The sequence below is a fragment of the Ailuropoda melanoleuca genome, chromosome 16, assembly GCF_002007445.2.
Source record: "Ailuropoda melanoleuca isolate Jingjing chromosome 16, ASM200744v2, whole genome shotgun sequence".
In the NCBI taxonomy this organism is placed as follows: Eukaryota; Metazoa; Chordata; class Mammalia; order Carnivora; family Ursidae; genus Ailuropoda; species Ailuropoda melanoleuca.
In genome coordinates, this window is record NC_048233.1 from 49947121 (window position 1) to 49970229 (window position 23109).

The window sequence follows — 23109 nt, forward strand, 5'->3', positions numbered from 1 at the left end:
GCAGCTGAGCCCTACAGTGACCAAAGCAAACCTGATATCCTTCCTTGCATGCAAAAGGGGTTATCCACTGTCCCAGAAAAGTGATATTTAAGCTGCCCTCTACAGAGGAAGCAGATATTTTAGTAGGAGTAGCACAGAGGGATGTGTGGGACCCCAAGGTGGACAAGAGTATGATATGCTCAAGGATGAAGCCAGTGTCCCTGGTAAGGAGAAAAGGAGAGGGCAGAGTGAAATGAAGCTACTGGAGTTGGCAGGGCCAGGTCGCCAGGGTCTTGTGGTCATGTTAGGGTTTTGTCTCATTTACAAGAGCAAGGAGAAGTTATTAAAGGGTTTGAGCAGCAGAGCAGGGAGATCAGATTTTTATCTGGAAAAACCACTCTGGCTGCAGTATGAAGAGGTTAGAGCCGGGCTGGGGCAGATGAGAGGATGGGGGCAGGAGACCGCTACAGGAGTACAGGTGAGAGACGGTGGTAAGGGCTGAGAAGGAGAGGATCGCCCTGAGTCTGGACAAAAGTAGCAGGTAATATCAGCAGGACCTGGGAATGGACTGGACATGACAGCTGAGAATGATAACTGGCAAGGATAAGACTGCCAGGTTTATGACTTACAAAGACTATGGTGCCCGTTTGCTGACATTAAGAAGGAACTCCTCATGCCCAACCTGTGGGCTGACTGTGAGCAGCACAGTGAACTGAGTAGGAACTCAGGCCCTAGAGTCAGCCTGATATGCATGGTGAGCCTGCCTCTTACCCCAGGGCAACCTTGGAGAAGCTGCTTGACCTCCCCAGGCCTCTGTTTCCTCATCTTTAAAATGGGACTGTGGGTGATGATGGTGGTTACCATTTAAGGCTGTGTGAGCATTAAATGAGATAATGCATATATGGAACTTATAGCACCACCATTTTTAAGGCTCAAAAGATATGTTAGTTGAGGATATTATAGGACCAGTCACTTGAGTAATCTAAGCTGACTGAATGAACTTTCTAGAAACTTTGGAAGACTCTTCTCTGCCCTCTCCCCATTGCTAATATACAGAGAACGAAACATGAATTACAAGAAAGCCTAAACTTGGGAAGTGTAAGTAGAGTCACTTCACTACGACTCCTGTAACAAATGACTACTCTATGTGGTCTCTGTTTGCAGAATGGGACTAGCCCCATCTACCCAGGTAGAACTAGCTGATGGGCTAGTTTTCCTGGTGAAAGCTCTGGACAGGTAAATCAACCACTTGCAGTGCAGTGATGTAAGAGCTGCGGACGTATAGAAGAAAGGCACCTAACCTATCCAAAGGGCTCAAGGAAGGCTTCCTGAAGGAGGTGACCCCCAAGCAAAAACCTGAAGGACCAGTAAGAGTTGGGGAAAGAACATTCTGGGCTGTGGCTGAAGCTCAGGCAAAGGCCTGTGGGCAAGAAACGCCCTGGGGCCCCAGGCAACTGTACATGGCTGGAGGGAAAGTCTAAGATGGGAGTGGCTAAAAATGGGGCTGGATAGATAAGGTGGGGCTGGTAAGCCAAGACCGGGTTTTTTCCTGCAGGCAATGGGGAACCACTGATGGGTTTATGGTGGGAGCACAGCCTGAACAGACGTGCAATTCAGGAACAGTGTGGAGGATGGATCGGAGGCTGCAGTCTGAGGGCTGAAGCAGGAGTAACCATCACCTACAGAGCACTGACCATGTGCTAGGCATTGTTCTGGCAGAAAGCTAGTTACCAACAGGAGGGATGACAACAGCCAAGACAGAATAGTGACAGGGCAGTGGAGAAGAGTAGATGGAGGACAAAACTGAAATGGGAGAGGAAAAGGGCAGCTCTTCCCTGTTCTCTTCTTACCCCCTGATGACCGCCATGCTAATGGAGACTCTAGAATATAAGCCCCATGAAGGCAAGGACCTTATCCTTCTCATTGTTGTATCCCCAGAATCTGTATCCCACCAAGTAGAACAATGGAGCACAATGAAAGTTGGCTGAATATAAATAAGTGAAAAACCACGTGTCTCGTCTGGCCTTCAGCCAGAAGCTAAAGCAGGGGTCTTCATCTTTTGGGGGGGCGGCATGAACCCTCTGGACAGTTTCCTAAATTCTAAGAACTCTTCTCAGAATGTTTCTACATATGCAAGTAAAACAAAGGAAATTTGTTATAACGAAATATAGTTACCAAAATTTTCTTAAATGTGGTATAATGATATGTATGCTTCTTTAATAAATCATCACATAAGCAATGTAGTAAAAATTATTGTAATTTCAAAGTGGCGATGAGTATAATGCTATTTCAAGGTATGTACAACAGTCACAATGTGGTATGAAGAGCTTTCTGGTTTCTACTGGTGACCAAGGCACAGGTGCTACAGACACCTGTTTTTTCCCTGCCTTCGTAATCAAAGGAAACATTATAGGTTAAAAAAGGAAAGATGTGATTTATCCACTGACACTTGGGAAGCTGTAGAGCTCAGGTCAGGAACCCTTGGTCTTAAGAGAGGAAGAGCAGTTCAAAGGAGGCCAATAAAGGCTTTTTCCCCACTGAGGATCCTTGAACCCTTTGCTACGTGGAGATGTTTTTTGCTCCAGATCCCGGATCTGAGGGGCAAGCTTGCTCAGAGCTGATCCACGGGCCAAGAGTGGCTGTGCATCCAAGGAGCTCTTTGGGGAGGCACCCAGATGAGCCAGCAGAGCACAAAAAGCCTGCTGGTCAGGGCATTGCAGAACGTCTCCTAGATGCCGCCAAGGGCCCCACTTGGCCCTCCTACAGAGCCGCCTGCGTCTCAGGGTCCATCTAGCACCAGCTGGTAATGCATAGCGGCTGCCAGGCTGTGAGCACAGTCGAAAAAGAAAGACAAGGAAAGGACCATATAACCTTTCAGGCTGTGCGTATCTACCATCACAGATACTCTCAACAAGCTCAGGCAAGGTGTCCTAGTAACGGTCAGAGAATTTCGGCTCTGGAGATAACGAAGAGCTGACAACAGAAGCAGGCATAAAGCTCAAGACACTAAACACTGTGCATTCCTCAGGGTGCCCAAGAACATAGATCCTGAACTGCCCAAGGGTCCCACTTCCTGAACTGCCCAAGAACACAGATCCTGAACTGCCCAAGGGTCCCACTTCCTGGCCCTTAAAAGAACAACGCTGCAACCCAAGGGAAAGGGAAGTCCTTCACACTCAGGAAACCACAGCCCTCTGTGGAAGACCAGCTGAACACCACTAGACCTGCCTGTAGCAGCTTCCGTCTGTTCCCAGACCCTGCGGATCCCCCCACAGGGATCCCCAAACACATGCATGCCTTCTGTCTCTCAGACCAAGAATTTAGCTAAGGAACACTCTCGGTTAAGTCCTTCTAAGAAAAATTTTTTTCAAAGAGAAAAGAATCTATGACACATAAAAGATGTTTTTCTAAATCTGTTTTCACACCTCCCAGTGAAGCGTTAAGATGAAATATATATAGTTACAATCAGCTACTTTGACCATATTTCAAATGCTGTCCCCAAAAATTACATACAACATTATCCCAACTGTTTGCCCAGTAGCAACACTGAACCCTAGAAAGGAAGATTCTCTGAGGAAGACTTTCAGGCTGCAAAAGACCAGTCTGGAACCCACTGAACACAATGTTTTCAGAGCCATCAATCAGCAGGAGAGGCTTCTGAATGATTAAATAGAAGAGTATTCCTAAAATGATAACAATGAACATTAATTTGAATCACTTCCCACCTCCTGCAATGTGTGTGCAGGAGGTGACCAAAATAAGACGTGGAAGAAAAGTGGAGAGGAAGAGAAAGAAACTGTCCTCCCTCCCTGTAATGCAGTTGTAAGAGGACAGAGTTCACATTCAAGTTCTGTCCACCATCATCTTCCAGCTTTATGATTTTGAGCAAGTTTCTTAAGTACCCTAATCCTCGTGTTCTTAATCTATAAAATACAGCTAATAACCCTGACCTTACAACATTGGCTCTCCACAACCTTAAAGGAGCTTACGTGGATAGAAGTACTTCTCTGATCATAAAAGGTTTTACAAATATAAGGCAATACTATGTTATGCAACAAGAAATAGGGAAGGATCCCAGAATCTTCAACCTATAGCAACACAGCAGTCATCGGGGATAGCGACAGCCAAGGGAAAGAGAGGGACGGCTCAAACCTGGCAATGAACAAAGCCAAAGCATCAGCCCAGGAAAGAAAGGTAGAAACCACCACCCCACAATGGACTCCAGATCAAGACGCTATGCAGACCATGGATACCAGATACCAACGCTCTCTGTAACCCTTACAGAGAATGCTGGCATCTTATCTTGTGCTTTTCCATGATCCTTTATCTATGGTTGGCAAACTTGACTTCTGTTCAATCTCTGCTTTAGTATCTAATGTCCAGTACTCACCTTACACCCCCAACATGGGACTAGCTAAGCTACATGAGTAGTGGCGGCAGGAGCCCCTACCCCACTTGAAACGCATGTCATTGCCTTGTATCCTGAGCAGTGAGAGAGGGTGTTTCCCCACAGATACTGGCACCAAAGGCCACTTGCTCCAGGGCTGAGACTTCCACTCAACTACCAGTAAAGTAGAAATTCAACCCACCCTATCCTCACCATCCCTAGGGGACCCAAGAAACAGCAGCAGTGAAGGAATGTGTGGAGGTCACCAAATGAGATGGCCTCAGGATTCCCCAAGTTTCAGCCTGACCAGCACCTTCCTGGAGCCTCCATGCCCAGCTCTGAAGACGCCAGCAGGTGTCAAAGGAGTGCCATCAATTCTCATGGCCACACTCACTTGACATGTGACCAAGCAGAAAGTAGAAAAGGGATTTTACTATTGAAGGGAGTTCCCTGGGAATCTTTAGTGATCCAGAAAACAAATCAAATATGATTCCATTTGCTTTTTGACAAGATAAACAAAGCAGATAAACTTGAAAATCTCTTCAACATGAGCTTCTAACCCTCAATATAAGTTTTCATAATAGAATTGCTGTAAATCCATGGTGAGGAACCATCACTTGCAGTAGTGGCTGGACACTAGTTAGACTGGCTGATTATAGTGATAAGAAGGCATGAGGGGGACGAGTAACCACAGGACAGTAGCGATAAGAGGGGTCTGAATACTCACGCAAAGCTGGGGGACTCAGAAACTCAGATACAAATGAAAGTACTTTTGATGTGGTATTATTCTTATTTAAAGAATTTACAATGTTGTTAACATGCACCCGAAATGCTCTAGCTTCTTAACTTCTCCCCACTCCCCACAAAAAACAACCGCCTTTATGAAGTGATTTTTGGGAACACAAAGTTTCTTAGGGTGGAACTGAGCCCTGGAGGGGAGGGGGCAGTACCTTAAAGGAATACTTGCGACTTATGCGATCCTCAGGCGCCACAGGTGAGATCACGTAGCTGGGTAGAGGGATGCTTCCAAGGACCGCTTCTTCTCGGCTGTCTTTGAATGGAAAACACACATCAGAATAACCTTCTGTGGCACCTTCCCTGGGTTGGTCCATCCCACTGCCCCCGTTCAGGGCTCCTTATAGCTCCCTAGGAATACTGCAGTCACTGATCGTCCATTCAGGTGCTCCCTGGGGACCTCTGTGCTAATGCAGGAATGACACAGGCGAGTCGGGCAGAGACAGGCATGGAAACATGCTCAGCGCAACCTGTGAACTCCTGAAATATGGCAGTACCCCAAGTGCTGTGGGAACACAGAGGCAGAAGTGACAGTCTGGGGAGGTGGAGAAGCCTTCAGAAGGTGGTATCTAAAGTGTTTTAAAGGATGGGGAAGGGCATTCTGGGAAGAGCAAACCTCACAGGCAAAGTTAGAGCGTGTGCAAAACATCCTACCTTCTACATCTATTCTCTTCCTCCTCCAAACCATCTTCATTACAGAGGTAACTTCCTAATGACAGCGTTGGTCCTGTCATTCCCCTACTCAAAGGCACTTGCTGACTGTCCACTGAATGCAAAACGCTGTCCATCTTACTCCACCTGGTGTCACAGCCCTCCTGCATTTCGGCCCTTACCCACCTCCTGAGCCTTCTTTCCTACTATGTCCTGCATGCTAACCTCACTCTTGCCTCGCAGGTCTGTCATTCCACTTTCTTCTGCTTCTAGAACTTTATTCAAGTTGCTTCCTCTGCTTGAAATGCCCATCTGCCCCCCATACACAGGCAAAGCTCTACATATCTTCAAAAGCCCAACTCAAATGCCATTTATTCTCCAATATGGAATTAACTTCTTGCTCCCCCTGAATTGCCTAAGTACGTTAAATGCCTTCTAAAGCACCTAACACAGCCTAGTCTTGTGTTATACAAGGAAACTCTCTCTTCTCACTATTGCACAGCCCCTAACTCTATGTACTGGTGCTCCGTAAATGTACATGTGGCCAACTCAATTCACCAGCTGTCCATCCAGTATTACAGGGGATAGATCCAGACAACAAGTTACAAAATACAATGACTTATCTATTCTTCCCACCTCTCCAGATTGTGTCAAAGGTATGCCTGTGTCCCAAATGGGGTAGAAGCTCAGACAACTCCAGACTTGGGAGAGTCTAAGTAGCAGATAAACTGGATTCTATTTATTTTAACTCAACAAATGTCACTCCGAGTACAAGGACTGGTAAAAATAAAAGTCACCAACCACCCACATATGTAAAAGTGAGCACTTTGGCAATCACTGCATTTGAGAACATAACCCTCTGTATCACCTCACCACCCCCTCCAACACAAAGAGCCCTTGGTGGCCTGAGCCTCAGCTCACCTTTATAGTAGAACAAGCAATAATCAGCAAGCACAAACCACCTCCTTTTCCACAGTCTCATCCCAGAACTGTCCTGCAAAGCAAAGAAAACTAATCAGACAATATCTGAGCACACTCTTCCCCCTTTCCAATCATGCACGGCGTGATGCTAGAACCAAGACTTACCCATATCCACTCGTTCTTTCAATAAATTAATGAATTAATAAATTTTTATTGCATGGCCATTTTTTAATAGGACATTAAAATTTAGATTCAACAATGGTTTGTCCCCAGGAAGTGTTACGTGTATCCTGGAAACAGATTAATGTTAAGTATCCTTCTTTCAGAAAGGAAGATGTGAATTCAAAAAATAGTTCTTCCATTAAGAAAGAAATCAGTTTTTAACAAAAAGGATGCTATTTATATATTTATTTATTTAGGTGTTATTCTGTAAAATACCTTCACTTATGCTGAAGAGAAAATTGATTTACATAGTATGAAATAAGGAATTTAAGTTAGCTAATTAATCGATGAAACAACGTTCTCATTTGACTAAGTCCAGTTCTCTATCATAAGGGGCTAATTTTGCCATGGATTTTCCTTCCATTCAGTGTAAAGAGACTTGGATTGTCTTGCTACCAAATTGCCTCATAACATGAATTTGTCTTTACGCACCTAAAACGTAAATCAATACATTTGTTAGAAACATTTTAGATGATTGTGAAAATTCTAAAAAAACAAGGCTAGGGTAGGAAATAGGAGTGCTGTAGGATCATTTTCCCCCCAAACCTAGGAAAACTCCAGAGCTGCTTTTAGCTGTTAAAACTGTTTTCCTTCTGCAAAAGTTTTTGACAAGTTTAAATTTTTAAAAATAACAGTATGTCAGTCTCTAACCCTAAGCACAACATCAAGTTTGTCCATTCTCCACTTACTAAAGTGCTAAAAACAAATTGAACTCGCTGAGTTCATGCATTTCTTGGTGTTACCCTCTGCTCTGACGAGACGATCTCTAAGATCTTGGCATACTGCTTTGTTTGGAAAACTCCTCTCCATCCTTCCACACCTAGTACAAATGTCACTTCCTCTGGAAAGCCTTTTAGAAATCCCCCAAGCACAGCTACATTCTCTGTGCTGTGTGTCCACAGCACTCCACATAGGCCTCTTAGAGTTGCTGGGCTGGGCAGTGGGGCTGGGGAGAAGAACTACTTACAGCCCCTTCCCTCTCCCTCCACATATCAAGGCAGCATACTTCTGTTTAATGGGGATGGGGATGCAAATGGAAAAGTCAGAAGGTTATTCAGGTAAAAGAGATGGGCAGAGAGGCAAGGAAAGAGACAAAGCTATGAGGGAAGAGGGTATCACTGAGAGAGGTGCCAACCCAGTGTCTGACAGAGAAGGCTGGAGAGCTACAGAAGCTGTGCTGGGGAATCTGATGGGAGAGAGATTTCAAGGGGACTTCTAGGGATTCTGTGTGGTGCGCAATGCAATGCCTTCCTCTGTCTTCCCACAGAGCAATTTGGTAAAAATTAACATCATAGCTCTTAGAGTTTGTGGGGTTTTTTGATGGTATGATATGTGAAAGACTGTGAGGGCTACGATAGGACATGTGAGAGATATGTCTGTTTCCCCAGTAGACTGAGTTCCTCAACGGCAGGAACCACATGTTATTCACCTCTTTACACTTGCTGTGAAAGCACTTAGAACCTGGCAGGCGGTGGTGCCTGGGTGGTTCAGTCGGTTAACAGTCTGACTCTTGGTTTCAGCTCAGGTCATGATCTCAAGGCTGTGGGATCAAGCCCCATGTTGGGCTCTGCGTTCAGTGCAGAGTCTGCTTAACATTCTCTCTCCCCCCCCCGCCCCTCCCTCCTGCATGCTCTTTCTCTCTCTCCTCTCTCTCTCTCTCTAAAGTAAATAAATCTTTGGGGGAAAAAGAAAAAAACCTGGCAGGCACTTGGTAAATAATGGACAGACAGATGGATGAACAGATGGATGGATGGCAAGGAGAGAAGGAAGGAGACAAAAGGGATATGCTCTCTGGCCCTGGGAGCTCACAGCCTATTTGTGGCCAGAGGACAAGAGACAGAACAATTGGTGGTGAGTTTAGAGATATAGGACAGCCTCAGGGGAGCTGACAGGGCTTCCTAAGGGAAGGGATGTGGGAGAAAGAAGAGCTGCTTCTAAGCAGAGTGCCTAGGAGAATGGTGGTACCATCACCAAGACCCAGAAAAAGTAGGTTGGGTAAAAAAGAGAGGTAAGGGGTGAGGAAGCAATGAGCTGAGTTTGGCTAATTAGGAAACTGGGGGGAGCTACACATGTGTGCTAGACCAGAGGAGAGGAAAAGGTGGGATTTTTCAACCAAATGATAACAAAGGCTCTTTAATATCAAGAGGGCAAGTGCTGCCCTGGGATTGGTGGTAAGGCTGGATTCATGCTGAATCACCCACACACCAGTGCCTGGGTCCCAGGGCAGCCAATAGCACTGGGGGCCCAAAGGGTCAAGTAGTTTTGGGGAGGGAAGCTGTAGCCATTGAGCAGATGGTCCACTCATAAAAATGGACAGCACACCTGCCTCAGACAAACTCAGGAGCAGAGAGCTTATTATGAGTCTGTCCCCAGCTCCCAGGGGCCGGGGTAAGGAAGGAGGTCAGCAAGAGCCATCCCCCTCCCCCACCCTCCCCTTCCAGTGTCCTCACCTGCTTGTGCAGCCACCCCCTCACCACCACCGGAACATTGGGGTTCCTCCGAATGGCCTGGTCCCTCTTCCCAAAGCTGTGGACTTTATTGCTGGACTTCATGATCTAGGAAAAAGCAGACTCGAATTCTAGCAGCATTTAGGGGACTTGGGAAGTCACAAAAAGCACCTGCATGATAGGAGAGCTGTAGGCTCCCCTGCCTTACTCTAAGTGGCAGTGCCTGTTGATCAAAAGAATAGCAAGGAGACCAGAACAGGCGGCCACATGGCCACAGCATTTTAATGCAAAGGTGAATGCAAGACCTAGCAAGCTTCCCATCTGGGTCACAGAGAGAAAAAAACTTAAAGGGATTTTTCAATCAACTTTTACCAGCAGCTGTTGGCCCTCATATGTCCAAGTCCTTTTGGAGCAAAGCTACTTTTTGGTCACAAATTTTGCCAATTTCCAGATATTTACTGTCCTATCTGGGTTCGGTCCTCTGCACCCCTTCTCTGCAATGCTGGTTCTGTTCCCTGCTCCTCAGTGAATGGTCCCACATCTCACTTTTCCTCACAAATCTCACCAGGCAGTCTCGTAACACACCTGTGACAGAGGTGTCGCCCTCCCAAGAAAAGCCAGGAAAATGATGATGGCATCTAAGGACTTAGTTGTCAGTCCTGGTTCTGTCAGCAATCACCTGTTTTCTTGGACAAGTGACACCACCCCAGCTGGTCTCAATTTCCTGATCTGTCAATTGGGGAAGATACTTCCTACACACATCCCTCACAAAACTATGGTGGGGGTCGATGGGCATCTGCAAAATATTAAAGGGTGGAAGGAAGGAGTGAGTGGCCAGGAGCTCACCTTGGGGCCAGGTTTGGCCTCTACAGTGGACGTGGTTCCAGCTGTGGACGTCTCACTGACCATGCTGGACGGTCTTTGGTTTCTCTCTTGCTTCGACATATGTGGCTGTGGCCTGTGGGAAGACACAGGAGAGTCCAGTAAGTACCAGACTGCCGTAGAAGTGGAAGCTGAGGGGCGCCTTAGTGGCTCAGTCGTTGAGCGTCTGCCTTCGGCTCAGGGCGTGATCCCAGCATTCTGGGATCGAGCCCCACATCGGGCTCCTCCACTGTGAGCCTGCTTCTTCCTCTCCCACTCCCCCTGCTTGTGTTCTCTCTCGCTGGCTGTCTCTATCTCTGTCAAATAAATAAATAAAATCTTTAAAAAAAAAAAAAAAAAGTGGAAGCTGAGATTCATTCCAGACCAGAACTGGTTGATGTGCCATGGCTGATCTTTCGGAGACCACCTGACTCAGACTGTAGCCAGAGGACTGCAATGTCCAGGTGCTTCAGGGAATCAAGACGATAGTAGATGGGCACACCTTCACAGCTGATACCCCACAAAGGGGCCAAGGCCGTCATTCCTGTCTGTGTCCTAAGGTCCCCACATTTACTCTCTTACTCAGGTGTCTGTGGCAACTGCCCAATCAGATGGGCACACACAGTTGTACCGCTCTTCACAGAGAGCAACCCATACTCCTTACACACACACACACACACACACACACGCACACACACACACCCCTCCATTTCTCTGGCTCCCAAAAGAAGCTGTTTATAATTAGTAATAAGAAATCACTTGCGCACACATCCACACCCCCAGATACACACAGAGAATCGCTTACATAAACGCCAGTGGGGCTTGCCTCCCAAAATAGATTACTCAACAAAGAGTCCTATTCTAGGAACACACTCCTTTGCCCCAAAATAGAACCATCAGAGATATTAACCCCTTGTGCCATGCCTGGGAGCAGGAAGCAATCAAACATGCCTGGGCCCCCAATGAAGATCCCCTCTGTGTGTCCCCAACAGCAGCTAGAGACACCATGTTTTCCATCAAGAGGGTCTGCCTGCCCTGGGAGAGCCAAAACTCTGGGAACATCTCAGTATGACACTAAAAAGACACTACAGAGAACCCTCTCACCTGCTTCCACACAGCCCCAGCATTCGCCAGTCTTCCCAAGCCCAGGTGGCAGCGAGTACCTCCAGCAAATTCAATGCCTATCCTCGAACAGCCTGATGCCTGATTCCCAGACTCTACTAACTGCAGGATCAGTAAGGCTTCCTCAAAGTCCAAATGTCCTTGTCCTGTGGCTGGGTTCTCTGACGGGCAACAAGATCCAGGCAGCTACAGTACACTGAGGCTCCCTGCCTGAGGAGTGGAGGAAATCGGACTTGGAGGCCTGGGCCAGGAGCCTGAAGAGACGGGAGATCCAGACAAGACTTGCCGAGGAAGCAGCACTGTGGGTGTCCATTCGCCAGGCTCACTTCTACAGAGATGCCACGACGGAAGATCCTAGTTTCCACCTTGGAGATATGCTGCTTCCTTCAAAACCACTACCGCTCCAAGGATAAGTGATCCTTCCTGCGCCCCAAGACACAGCCCCACACCCTGCACCATTACTTCTTCGCAGAGGTAGCCGTGACCACCGCGCTCTCTGAGCCGTGCCAGCAGCAGGCCCACTGCAGCAGGACCACCTTTCCGAGGGGCTGAGCTCTACCGGATGCTTGGCAGCTGGAGGTGCAAGTCCCACCAGGCAGAAAGATCACTGGCTCATTATCAGCTCAGGCACTCACTCCAGATTCCCCGCCCCCGGCCTCCATCCCAGCCAGACTTTTGTTACTGTTCCCCACTCAGAGAATGTCACCGCGCTCAGCCCGCTCACTGCTGGCAGCGGCTGCGTGCAGCACAGAGATCATCGCCAGCCAGCCGGGGGTGAGAAGGGCCCTGAGAGGCTGCCTTGTCCACCCCTGCCTCCAGGCAGAACTATGCCCAAAACATCTGCCTGGAACCTAGCCTTGCCTGATGTTCGGAGTTCCAGAGGTTGAAACAAAGATGAATTCTCAGTTATGGCAGCTGTAGCTGTACGCCAAAATTCAGGACACAAAGTCTGATAATAAAATAGATTTGTTCGGGATTTATCAAATTTAATTTGCTCCCATTTAAGACACAGAGAATTATTATAGAATATTTGGGAAATATTTTTTAAAAAGCTAAAAGGAAAGAGAAAAATTATCGTAGTCTTTCTACCCAAAGGAAAACCACTTTTAACACTTGGTATATATACTTTCATTCTTTTTTATATGTCTGGTTTGGTGGGGGAGTGCGGGGAAGAGTGCTTTTTCGTTTTTATATAATTGTTATATACTATGTTTTTGATTTTGCATTTTAATTTTTTTAAGCTTATTGTAAGTTAAACATTTTTCTCCATTATTTTAAACATATCCACATCATTTCATTTCTTTCTTTATTTTTATTTCTTTTTAAGTAAGCTCTAGACCCAACATGGGGCTTGAACTCACAACCCTGAGATCAAAAGTCACATGCTCCACCAACTGAGCCAGCCAGGCACCCCACATCTACATCATTTTAAATGACCACATCACATTCCATCGGATATACTGTTTCTCCACTGTGGGACAAAGAAAAGGCTATTTGGATGGATGTGTGACTGGCCCAGAAGATTCAGGATAGATGGCCACTTGCACCAATTCTGTACCTTACAATCTTGAGCTCCTGATTTCTAGCCCCATGTCCCCATCCCATTTGGGGATGCTAGCCGGCCAGGGAGCTCCTCCCGACAACAGTACTGTCCTACAGCCTTGGATGGGTGAGGAAAGAAGGGACGACCACCGCCTAAGGAGTCAACTCTGAAAAAAATTCAGCTGGAGAAGGACTGGTTGTGGTCCCAACACTGAACATCAGTGAGGGACAGTGGAACACAGCGGTTGAGGGGGTGGCAGAGTACAAGAGGAGGAGAAAGAAAAACATGAAGACAATTCCATCTTCATTCTACAGAGACCTCTGCTCAGCCACACCCAGAGAATGCTGGCTTATCAAGTGATATGACTAAAGCCAAAACTATATCTGCCCCAGAGAAGAGAATGTGTTGTCTCCATAAACAGTGAATGTCTTCATCAGGGTTCCCCATGGGCAGGGACAGCTCCCGACTCAAGCAACAGTTTCAACGTCTACCTGGCAGTCCCTGACCTGGCTCTTTGAAAGAACAAGGTGCACACAGCCACCCACTCAGCCAAGTGACAAGGTCTGCCTTCACATGATGTTTTTCTGAATCTCCACAGTAAAGGTAATGACCCCCTAGATATCCCAAGAGTAAATATGACTTTGGAAATAGCTAGTTATCTGGAATTACAAATAGTTAAAAACAAACAACAACAACAAAAACAGGTGGTGGTCATGCTTGGGACACCATTTGGTACCCAAAAATAAAGATATTAAAAAAGTCCCAGGGTGCCTGGGTGGCTCAGTCAGTTAAGCGTCCGACTCTTGATTTGGACTCAGGTCACGATGTCAGGGTCCTGAGATGGAGACCTACGTCAAGTTCTGCATGGAGCCTGCTTAAGAATCTCTCTCTCTCTCCATCTGCCCCTCCATCAATCCCCCCACCTAAAAAAAAACCCAAAAAACAGGACAAAAAAGTCCCAAAAGCAATTTTCTCACTTTACTGAAAAGCTTTACCACTGTTTTGAACAATGGGACTATTGATGGTGTTATGTGGATATCCTCCTGAAAAAAGACAATACTGAAAGATTCATCTTACAGGAGGGTTCCCACTTAAGAGCCTGGTGGGGCAGAAACTGACTCGTCCTCAACTCCTCAGACTGAGGTATACTCCTGACAGGTTTCACTCAAGATCCGTCCTCTCCCTCAGAGAAGAGCCTGCGCCCCTGAGCTGAGCAGCTGTGAAAGGTGGTTCAGTTAACAGCATGCCCTCAGGCACATGAGTCACACAGATCCCAGGAGAGGAGACCAAACACCTGCACACGCTATGGGAAGGCAGACTCTTGGTGTCATTAAATAAAATCTGTTAACTTAAAAGCCTGTTTGCCAGGTTTCTGGATTCCCAAAGAACAGTGGGATGATTTGAACAAAGACGTCTCTTTCCTTGGCTTGGGCTACATGAATGCTGATTATTTTCCTAGAGGGGTGTGGGCTGAAGTTCAAAACAGTGAGCTGGAGTTTTAACTCAACTGCCTCCCAGCTGAAACGAATAAAAGAAGTTAGGACTAGACAAAAATCAGTCTGGAGAAGCCCAGTAGGAAAGTGATTTCATCCTACTCTAAACTTCCTGAAGGATGCATCAAGTGAGCCTGGACAGGAAATCACTTTCTCTGTGCCTCGATTTCCCTCTCTATAGAAGGAACTGCTTCTGCTACCTACATACCCAGGAAATGCATATAACAATGACTGTGTGGTGAGAGGGAGGTTATAAATTCAGAAGTCATTTTCTTCTGCTGGGTTTGAATTTAGGTGAGTTTGGTTAACGGAATCCCCAGCTGCCTCTCGGTCAACATCATGAAGAAGAGCAAGCTCAAGTGGGATCCCAGCAACACCCTTCCCTACCCTATCACTGTCTTAACAGGCAGGTCACCAAGCCAAGAATCAGCAACCCTCAGGGTCGGTGCACAAGGTCAAGCAAGCAGAGGGACGGGGCTGGACTTGTCCAGCACCTGCTGCATGCCAGGCACCTAGCCTGCATTATCTCACTTAACCCTGAAGAGCCAGCTTTACCATATCCATTTTGTAGATGAGAAAACTGAGGCTAAGTGAGATGAATGGCTTGTCCGAGACAGAAGCGAGACTCCAAACCCTGGGCTTTGCCACAGAGACACCACCCATGGCAAGTCCCAAGGTGTCACAGAAGCAGGCTGTTGCTGCTCTTCCCAGCCCCATGCCCCATCCCCAAACCAAGAGGATCCTGGGGTGGTGGAAAGACCAGGAGCCTGGAATAACTGGGTCTCAACAAAACTCTGCAGCTTAGTCCCTCCTCCACAAGTCACATCGTTCCTTTGGGCCTCAGTTTCCATTTTTGCAAAATGGTGAAAACTAGTCTCATCTCACAAGGTGGTTGTGTGGATTCTAATGATCTTCTGAAAACCATGACGCATAGCGCTAAATGAAAAGCATCGTTGTGGCTCTTACCAGTGGGGACCCCAGAATTTAAATCTCAGGTACACTCTATTTTTATTTCCAAGGCACTTCTCTCCAGAAAGTTCAAGGTGCCAAACAATTAACTTCTAAACAAATCATTTCCTAGAGACACCCCTATAAGCACCTTATCTAGTGGGGGTCCTTTAAAGTATAATAAACCTGTGGCTGGGGGACTGGACTCCTATTCTTTGCCCAGGAGGTTGGAAAGCTATGGGGAATTGGGAATCCCCCCTTGAGAAGCCATCATGAGATGTCGCTTGTATCCCATCGATTCTTGGAAAAACAGGCCCCCAAATTCATGCTCTGACCTCAAGGATTCTACACAGAGAGCTCAGCCAGAATTAATGCTATGAGAAGAGGGAGCATGAGAAGAAGCACACTCACTAACCACCAGCAAATTTTTTTTTTTTTGTATTTATTTGACAGAGATAGAGACAGCCAGCGAGAGAGGGAACACAAGCAGGGGGAGTGGGAGAGGAAGAAGCAGGCTCATAGCAGACGAGCCTGATGTGGGGCTCGATCCCATAACGCCGGGACCACGCCCTGAGCTGAAGGCAGCCGCTTAACCGCTGTGCCACCCAGGCGCCCCCACCAGCAAATTTTTTAAAGCGCTCACACCCACCACCTAAGGGGTTTGGGAAAAGCAATGCACAGTGAAAAGCATGAATAAAAGAAAGTTCTTGTCCCAAGCAGGCAGACACCTCCACACCCCGTCTTCTCAGAGAAAGAGACACACAGACAGACCGCCAACGCTCACTGTATACTCCCAACACCCGGGGGGAGGCTGTCTGACATGGGTTTTCATTCAGCAAGTGAAGCCTTGTTACTCAACTATGGCTTCCTGTGTTCCTTCCCCTTCCCCCACCCCAACTCCTCTAGGGGAACACAGGCTCTAGTTCCTCACCCCACCCCACCCACCTCAGGAGCTGGAAACCAGTCCAAAGAGCACCCCTCACCTGGCATGAAAACAGCCCAGTGAGCCCCATGTGCTCCCCTCCCCGCCCCCAAACCCAAGCTCTGCTCTAACTCGGCCTGAGTCCTGCTCGGCCGTATGACCTTGGACCAGTCTCTTCTGCTGTCCGCTGTCCACTCCCTGTGCCTCAGTCTGTGCTGGAGAAGAACCAGACCTTGACCTCTACTGTTCGTCCCACCTCTGCTTTGCTATTTCAGAGATGCTACAATGCTAACTCCAGCCATCGGCAAGCCCTCCTCCAGCCTCTCAGCTCCCCCTGACTTACCAGGCAGCCACTCCCCTCACTAGAAAACTGCCCTTTCTAATGCACATGGGGGGGGGGCTTCCCAGGCCAGGGAGATAAGAGAGGACCAGAGGGGAAGTCCCAGGAAGAAACAAAATGCCTGCAAGCAGCAGCTTCCCTTCCACACACGGCAGTCTACATTGCAGCATCTTCACCGCGCACTGAGCCCGAGACATGAGTGCTGCGTGGCAGCGACTGCGCCCCCAGTGCCGGTGCCCTTGGAGACATCAACGCCAAAGCCAAGTCAACACCCAGGGGTTTGAATGCTGCGGACACCAGCACCACCTCTCCCCCTACCTGTGACCGTCACAAATGCCGTCTCCTGGACCAGGAAGGAGAACTGCACAGTCAAGTTTCTGCATCTGCTTGCCAGATGTTTCCATTTTTCCTCATTTTTCTGCTGCCATGGCAACCAAATGCAACAGGCACAGCTAGCCCAAGACTGCCAGGCTGGAGAGACAAGGTGCTGGTTCTATCAGCCGCACCGTCCGGGCTCGGCAGATGAACAGAAGGACAGACTCCTCCGGACTCAGAGTTGTAGTGAACCCCACCCCCCTCCTGTGCTCTTTATCTCTCACTGCAAATTTTTACCAACTTGTAACTGCGGGAGGAGCAGGAGACAGCCTCTCGTCTCCTAGCAGCAGGAGACAGCCTACCCCCAGGCCCATAATCGGCATATGCCTGGGAGAGTCTTGCCCTGCCTCTACCAAACGAACCCCTGAAGCAGTCAAAGGTCAGGGAGGTAATTCTTACCTTCAGCAAGATATCTTTTTAAGTGGCATCCTCCAAACACTACTCATGACATTCCAGGCAATTCCAACTTACAGTTCTTTCCAAACAATCCAAGGAGAAAACGGGGGGCTGCTCAGATTCCAATGGAAGTAACAAACTAACCTCACGAGGATGCCAGGAAAGGCAAGCCAGGAAAGGGTTCCCTTCAGGTGAAGGAATCTAGGAGATTTGGGGTGCCTTACTGCTGGCTTCTGAGCACAGCAGCAGGCTTCTGAACTTCCAGAGCACATAGTCTCTCTCAACGAGGCCCCACCTCAACATCAAATGCTTGACAGAGCCTAGGGATCAGCGTACACAGCCTGCTGTCAGTCAACTGCCAGCGTCATGGCTCCAGAATGCTTTTCTCTCCTCTTCCCAGAGAGCTGCGGAGGCGTCTGTCAGCGGCTTCCTGGACAGCCCGCTCTGAGGAGAGCATGCTCCCGCGCCTAGCCCCAGCCAACAGAGCCACAGCCTGGAAGTCCCTCTTGCCAAGATTATCTCTTTAGGAGGGCCCCTATGTGTGGCCCCTTAAGCCACAAAGGCAAACCGCAAGCTCCTAATTCAAGAAAATCACGGAGAATCAGGAAAAGAGGCTGAAAAGGAGGAGCTCAAATGACCCAATCACTGGGAATGAGGCCCTGTAGAAAAACTGGAGAACACTTTCTGGAGAAAAGACTACCAAGGAGGCTTGGCATCTTTCACACAAGAATGAAGTTACTAGATCAAATTCCATTACTGCAGATACAATAAAATTCTCTAGCCTACTTAGTCGGCACATTAACACCTAAGGACAGCCAAGGAAGAGGACTGTCTCTCGAAGACCACTCTAATGAGAGGCAGTATTGGAGTGCTTGGAGGCACAGCATCTGGGGCCACACTACCTGGATTCAAATCCTAACTGCTACTTACTAGCTGTGTGACTTTTGGCAAGTCTCTTAACTTCTCTGTGCCTCAGTATCCATGACCATAATGGGTATCTTCCTCATAAGACTGTTGTGGAAATAAAACTCATAAATGTAAATCACTAGGGTGCCTGGGTGGCTCAGTAGGTTAAAAGTCTGACTTCAGCTCAGGTCATGATCCCGGGGTCCTGGGATCAAGCCCCATGTCAGGTTCCCTGCTCAGCAGGGATTCTGCTTCTCCCTCTCCCTCTGCCCCTCCCCTCTGCTCAAGTTCTCCCTCTCTCAAATAAATAAAATCTTTAAAAAAATAAATATATGTAAACCATTTAGAAAAGTACCTGGTAATAAATACTAAGGGCTCTAAATTTAGTTCACTATAAAAATAATAACAATATTATTATTAATGGAAAAAGCCAAGTCTTAGTCTAGGAGGTAGATTCCTTCATTTAATGTTAAAGATAAAATTCTAGATCCCAAAACAAGAAATGTCAGGAAATCTCTTTTCCTAGAAAATTATGAACTGAGCTAAAATTTGGCAGCCTAGAACTTTTACTCATTGACCTGATGCCTGCCTTGGCAGCCACTCAATAAACATACCCCACTTCTGCCTGCCAGCCCCTCTTGAAGACTTACAGCACACCCTTCTTCATCTTCTCTCCTGCAGACTAACCGTGAAAGGTCACAGGACAGTGTTTCCAGGCCCCTCACCATCATGGTCCCCCTCCCCAGGGCAATCTCATTTGCTCAATATTCCTCTTGAAATTTAGAACCCAGATCAAAGTATTTGGGGCTTGGCATGTCCTTGATGCTCCATAAACTTGGAATGAATGAATGAAGTAGTCCACAAACACTATGATATACGAACTATTATCCTCCTTTCTCTATATATTGTACTTTTATTAACGTAGCCTGAACTTACATTAACTCTTCCAAGTGGGATTTCCACAGGCCTGTTGGCTTGGGGGTACAGAAGTGTCCCCTGGGGAACAAGGCTGTAGGACCTGTTGACTGATACCCACCTGCCTTGACAGTTCTGACAAAGAACTAGATCATGTAACAGAAAAGGTGAAATGAGAAATCAAACCCTCAAATCATGCAGCAAAAGAAGCTTGTCAGTGACAGACTCAAAAGGTCCTACTTCCCTTAATAAATCTAGACTGTGGATTATCTAGTCATTACTGCTGGCCAACAACTATTTTGGATAGTCGTCCCAGAGGCATGGTTGAAATGCACCTCCCTGGCCCCGTGAAGCAAGGCGAGGTAATGTGACTTGCTTTAGCCAATGAAGCGTGAGTAAAAGAGCAGTGCACAATTCCCCAAGTTCCCTTTTTCTCGGCTTTGGCCATCACGGAAGGACAGAGATGGAGCACCCCTCAATACAAATGACAGAACAGGATCCCTCAGATGACCTGTGATGGACATGGAGCTAAAGTGAAAAACAAGGGCGCCTGGGTGGCTCTGCTGGTTAAGCATCCAACTCTTGATTTCAGCTCAAGTCATGATCGCAGGGTAATGAGATTCGAGCCCCGTGTTGGGTTTCACTTAGTGGAGTCTGCTTCTCTCCCTCTCCCTGCCTGCACACTGTCTTTCTCTCTCTCTCTATCTTAAATAAATCTTTTTTTTAAAAGCAAGAAATGAACCTTAATTCTTTTATGTCTTGAGATTTTGTATGTTGTTGTTAGCATAGCAGACCCTAGCCTATCCTGGCTGATTTTGTATTACTGACAGAAACTAAAATACTCAGAGCTCATGTCCTCTGGAGCCACTCATCATAGCTTTCATATTATTTCTTTTCTCCACGCTTCCAATCTGTAAGGTGGGAAGTCATCTTTGGGTGGGCATACACCTGTTACACCAAGAAGCTCAGGTAAGCCCCACCTGCCAACAGAGGGATACATGTGTTATCTGTCCACACAGCAATGTTCTCAAGGAAGCCACCATGCAGACCAGTTTGGTTTTTCTCCCCACATAAGAAGGAGCCCAAGATTATTTGATCAAAAATCATCTCAGATTGTCACCACCGCCCAGGGAATGATGGGTATCTGGAGCCGATTTAAGGATGAAAGGAAGAATCTAGCAGTAATTTAGGAGGGATGAAAATAGCAAGTTGTCTAAATCAGTGGTTTTTAAACTGTTACCTGAGTTAGAAGCACCTGAAGCCTTTAAAATACCAGCTATGGAGTGCTACCTCCAGAGCCCCTGACTTAGTAGGGCTGGGGAGGGGCTCTAGAATCTGCGTCTCGAACAGGTTCCCAGGTAATGCTGGTGCAGGGACCACACCGAAAAGCACTGCTATGGAAGGATTCACTTCAAGAACCTCAGCTAGAGGCTCCAGCAAGAGGAATCCACGTGGCCTCAACAGACACTCTTTAGAGAAGAAAAAGAAAAGAGCAAGTTTCCCACCCACCACATTAATCTGAGAGCTGATGTGGAAAGGACACACGAATAGCCATCTCGGTCTTCTTTCCTCAACACGTAACACACTACACAGCAAAGTTAAGCTCCTCTAAGGGAAAAAACAGGAGTCTTCTCTGTTGGCAAATATTTTTTTTTTAAGATTTGAAACAGCAAGAGAATGAAAGAGAGGGGGAGGGAGGGAGAGAGCGCACAGAGGGAGAGTGAGGGGAGAAGCAGACTCACTGAGCAGAGAGCCCCATATGGGGCTCAATCCCAGGACCCGGGGATCATGGCCCAAGCCAAAGGTAGACGCTTAACCAACTGAGCCGCCCAGGCACCCCTCGTTGGCACATTTTTAAAGACTGGGTTTCTATGAGGTGAAATCATGCTGCATCCAGAGCTGCACCAGGGGTAAATTGGGGTGTATGTATTTCAGGAGGAAGCAATTTAGATAACTGTTTGCAACTCCGTCTTTAACCTTATGTCCTCACTCCCCTCGTAAACCTGGGCTATAAGCCAGTCCCTCTTGCCCTCTGACCCCACCAAGGCCAGTCACACTTCCCTCAGCTGTGAACAACCCGTGCACACACGTGCACACTTATCTTCCCTTATCTAAATCCCCCTTCCTCCAATTTAGGGCCAGGCACTTCAAGAAAGTCTTCCCTCTCTTTCATCCCCATCAGAGCCAATAAATTACCAAGCCCTGTCAATTTAACCTCCCAAGTCCAGTTGTACCTCCAGAGTCCATCTGGTGTGTCTCATTTTTCATTCTAACTCAACTGGTATAGATCCACCATGCTCTACCCTCTTTCCCCTCTAGGTCGTTGCCCAGGTCGGGGCACTGGGACTGGACAGGTCTCAATTGTGAAGAGCCCCCCCCACAATCCCTAAGCCAGGTTAGAACCCTCTTCTATCAACTCCATTTGAACCCTATGTTTTTTCTACCAAGAACATTTATCACATTCGTGATCTCTTGTTTATTTATCTGCCCTACTCTACCATCAACTCTTCACAGACAGGACTACATTTGTCTTGCTTGCTGCTGTAACTGCATAGTCTGGCACAGCCCCTGACACAATATAGGGTACTTAGTATTTAAGGAGTAAATGCAGGGACCACCACATCAGTTCATAGGAATCCTCCCTTCCTCTCAATGCCTAAAGCACATTCTGCCTGCTTCAAGGAATGTGTCTGGTCACCCAGACATTGCACCCACCACCTGAGACAAGCAAGCAGTCCTTATGACATCCAGAAAATACAATCTAGAGGGGAAAAGTGACGCTTGGAAAAAAGGAGTATCTTTTTCTTGGAAACTGGATGGAATTGAGATTACCTAGAGATATTCTGGGAGGATAAAAGAGGCTACCTTCTCAGAAGTGGACAGGGACAAAGTCTTAATAGCGAGGAAAAAGAGGTGTGTGTAAGACAAAGGTGTTTAGTGATGGGAAGTCTGCATTTCTCTAGAAGCTTTTATTAAAGTTGGTAACTTCCCAAGCTAGGTGTTCTAATGGAGTCTCCATCCAGACCTTTAAAAATGAAGGCAGCCGTGTCTCTAGGATGGCTAAGGAAGGGGGCTGAACTCACTGACCTCCCAAGGGCTTCTGACCTTCAGGATTCTTTAAACATGCTCATTCCAAGCTGGAATGTGGATAATCCACATTCTGGCTCTATCTTTACATAGCAGCTCTGTCTCAGAACAAGGCAATCTTTACCTCCTATCCACTTTCTAATAGTACTGATGCTTTCAAAGTCAGACCCCAACCCATCTGGCATCATGACCCAAGGGCCATGAGCATCAAAAGAATTTAGCAAGTAGCCTCTGACTAGTGGCAAGGGTTAGCCCTGACTGAAGAGATCAAGCGGGGGTGACATCCTGGCTTTTTCTACTTCCAGCCATGCAACTTTGAACAAATGACCCTACTTCTTTGAGTTGGTATCTTCATCTCTAAAACGGTGATGATGGTCTACTTCTCAGGATTGTTGTGTTACATCAGATATGCATGTAAAACCCTCAGCACAAAGTAAATGGGCAAGGAATGTCAGTACCATCATGACAGATTTCTAGGTTTTTTTTAAATATTTCATTTATTTATTTGAGAGAGAGAGAACACAAGAGGAGAGAGGGTCAGAGGGAGAAGCAGACTCCCCGCTGAGCAGGGAGCTGGATGCAGGACTCGATCCCAGGACTCCAGGATCATGAACTGAGCCAAAGGCAGTTGCTTAACCAACTGAGCCACCCAGGCGCCCTATAGAGTTCTAGCTTTAAAAGTTTTGAAAGATAATGATTCTAAGCTGAAAATATTGTAGAATAAAATGATGTTTGGAATTTGCTTCAAAATAATCCCGGTGGTGAGGGGGAAGCTATAGATGAAATAAAATCAGCCATG

The 23109-nt window shown here is 47.1% G+C and overlaps 1 protein-coding gene across 1 annotated transcript in view; it reads right to left on the reverse strand.

Moving 5' to 3' along the window:
- PLEKHA7 (pleckstrin homology domain containing A7) overlaps nt 1-23109 on the reverse strand; it is a 211985-nt gene that overhangs the window by 64394 nt on the left and 124482 nt on the right. Inside the window, exons 5-8 of the mRNA XM_034645328.1 lie at nt 10249-10360; nt 9406-9510; nt 6734-6806; nt 5317-5417 (exon numbers count right to left, since the gene is read on the reverse strand). Coding sequence (XP_034501219.1) covers nt 5317-5417; nt 6734-6806; nt 9406-9510; nt 10249-10360 — 391 coding nt within the window. The remainder of the gene's footprint in view (nt 1-5316; nt 5418-6733; nt 6807-9405; nt 9511-10248; nt 10361-23109) is intronic.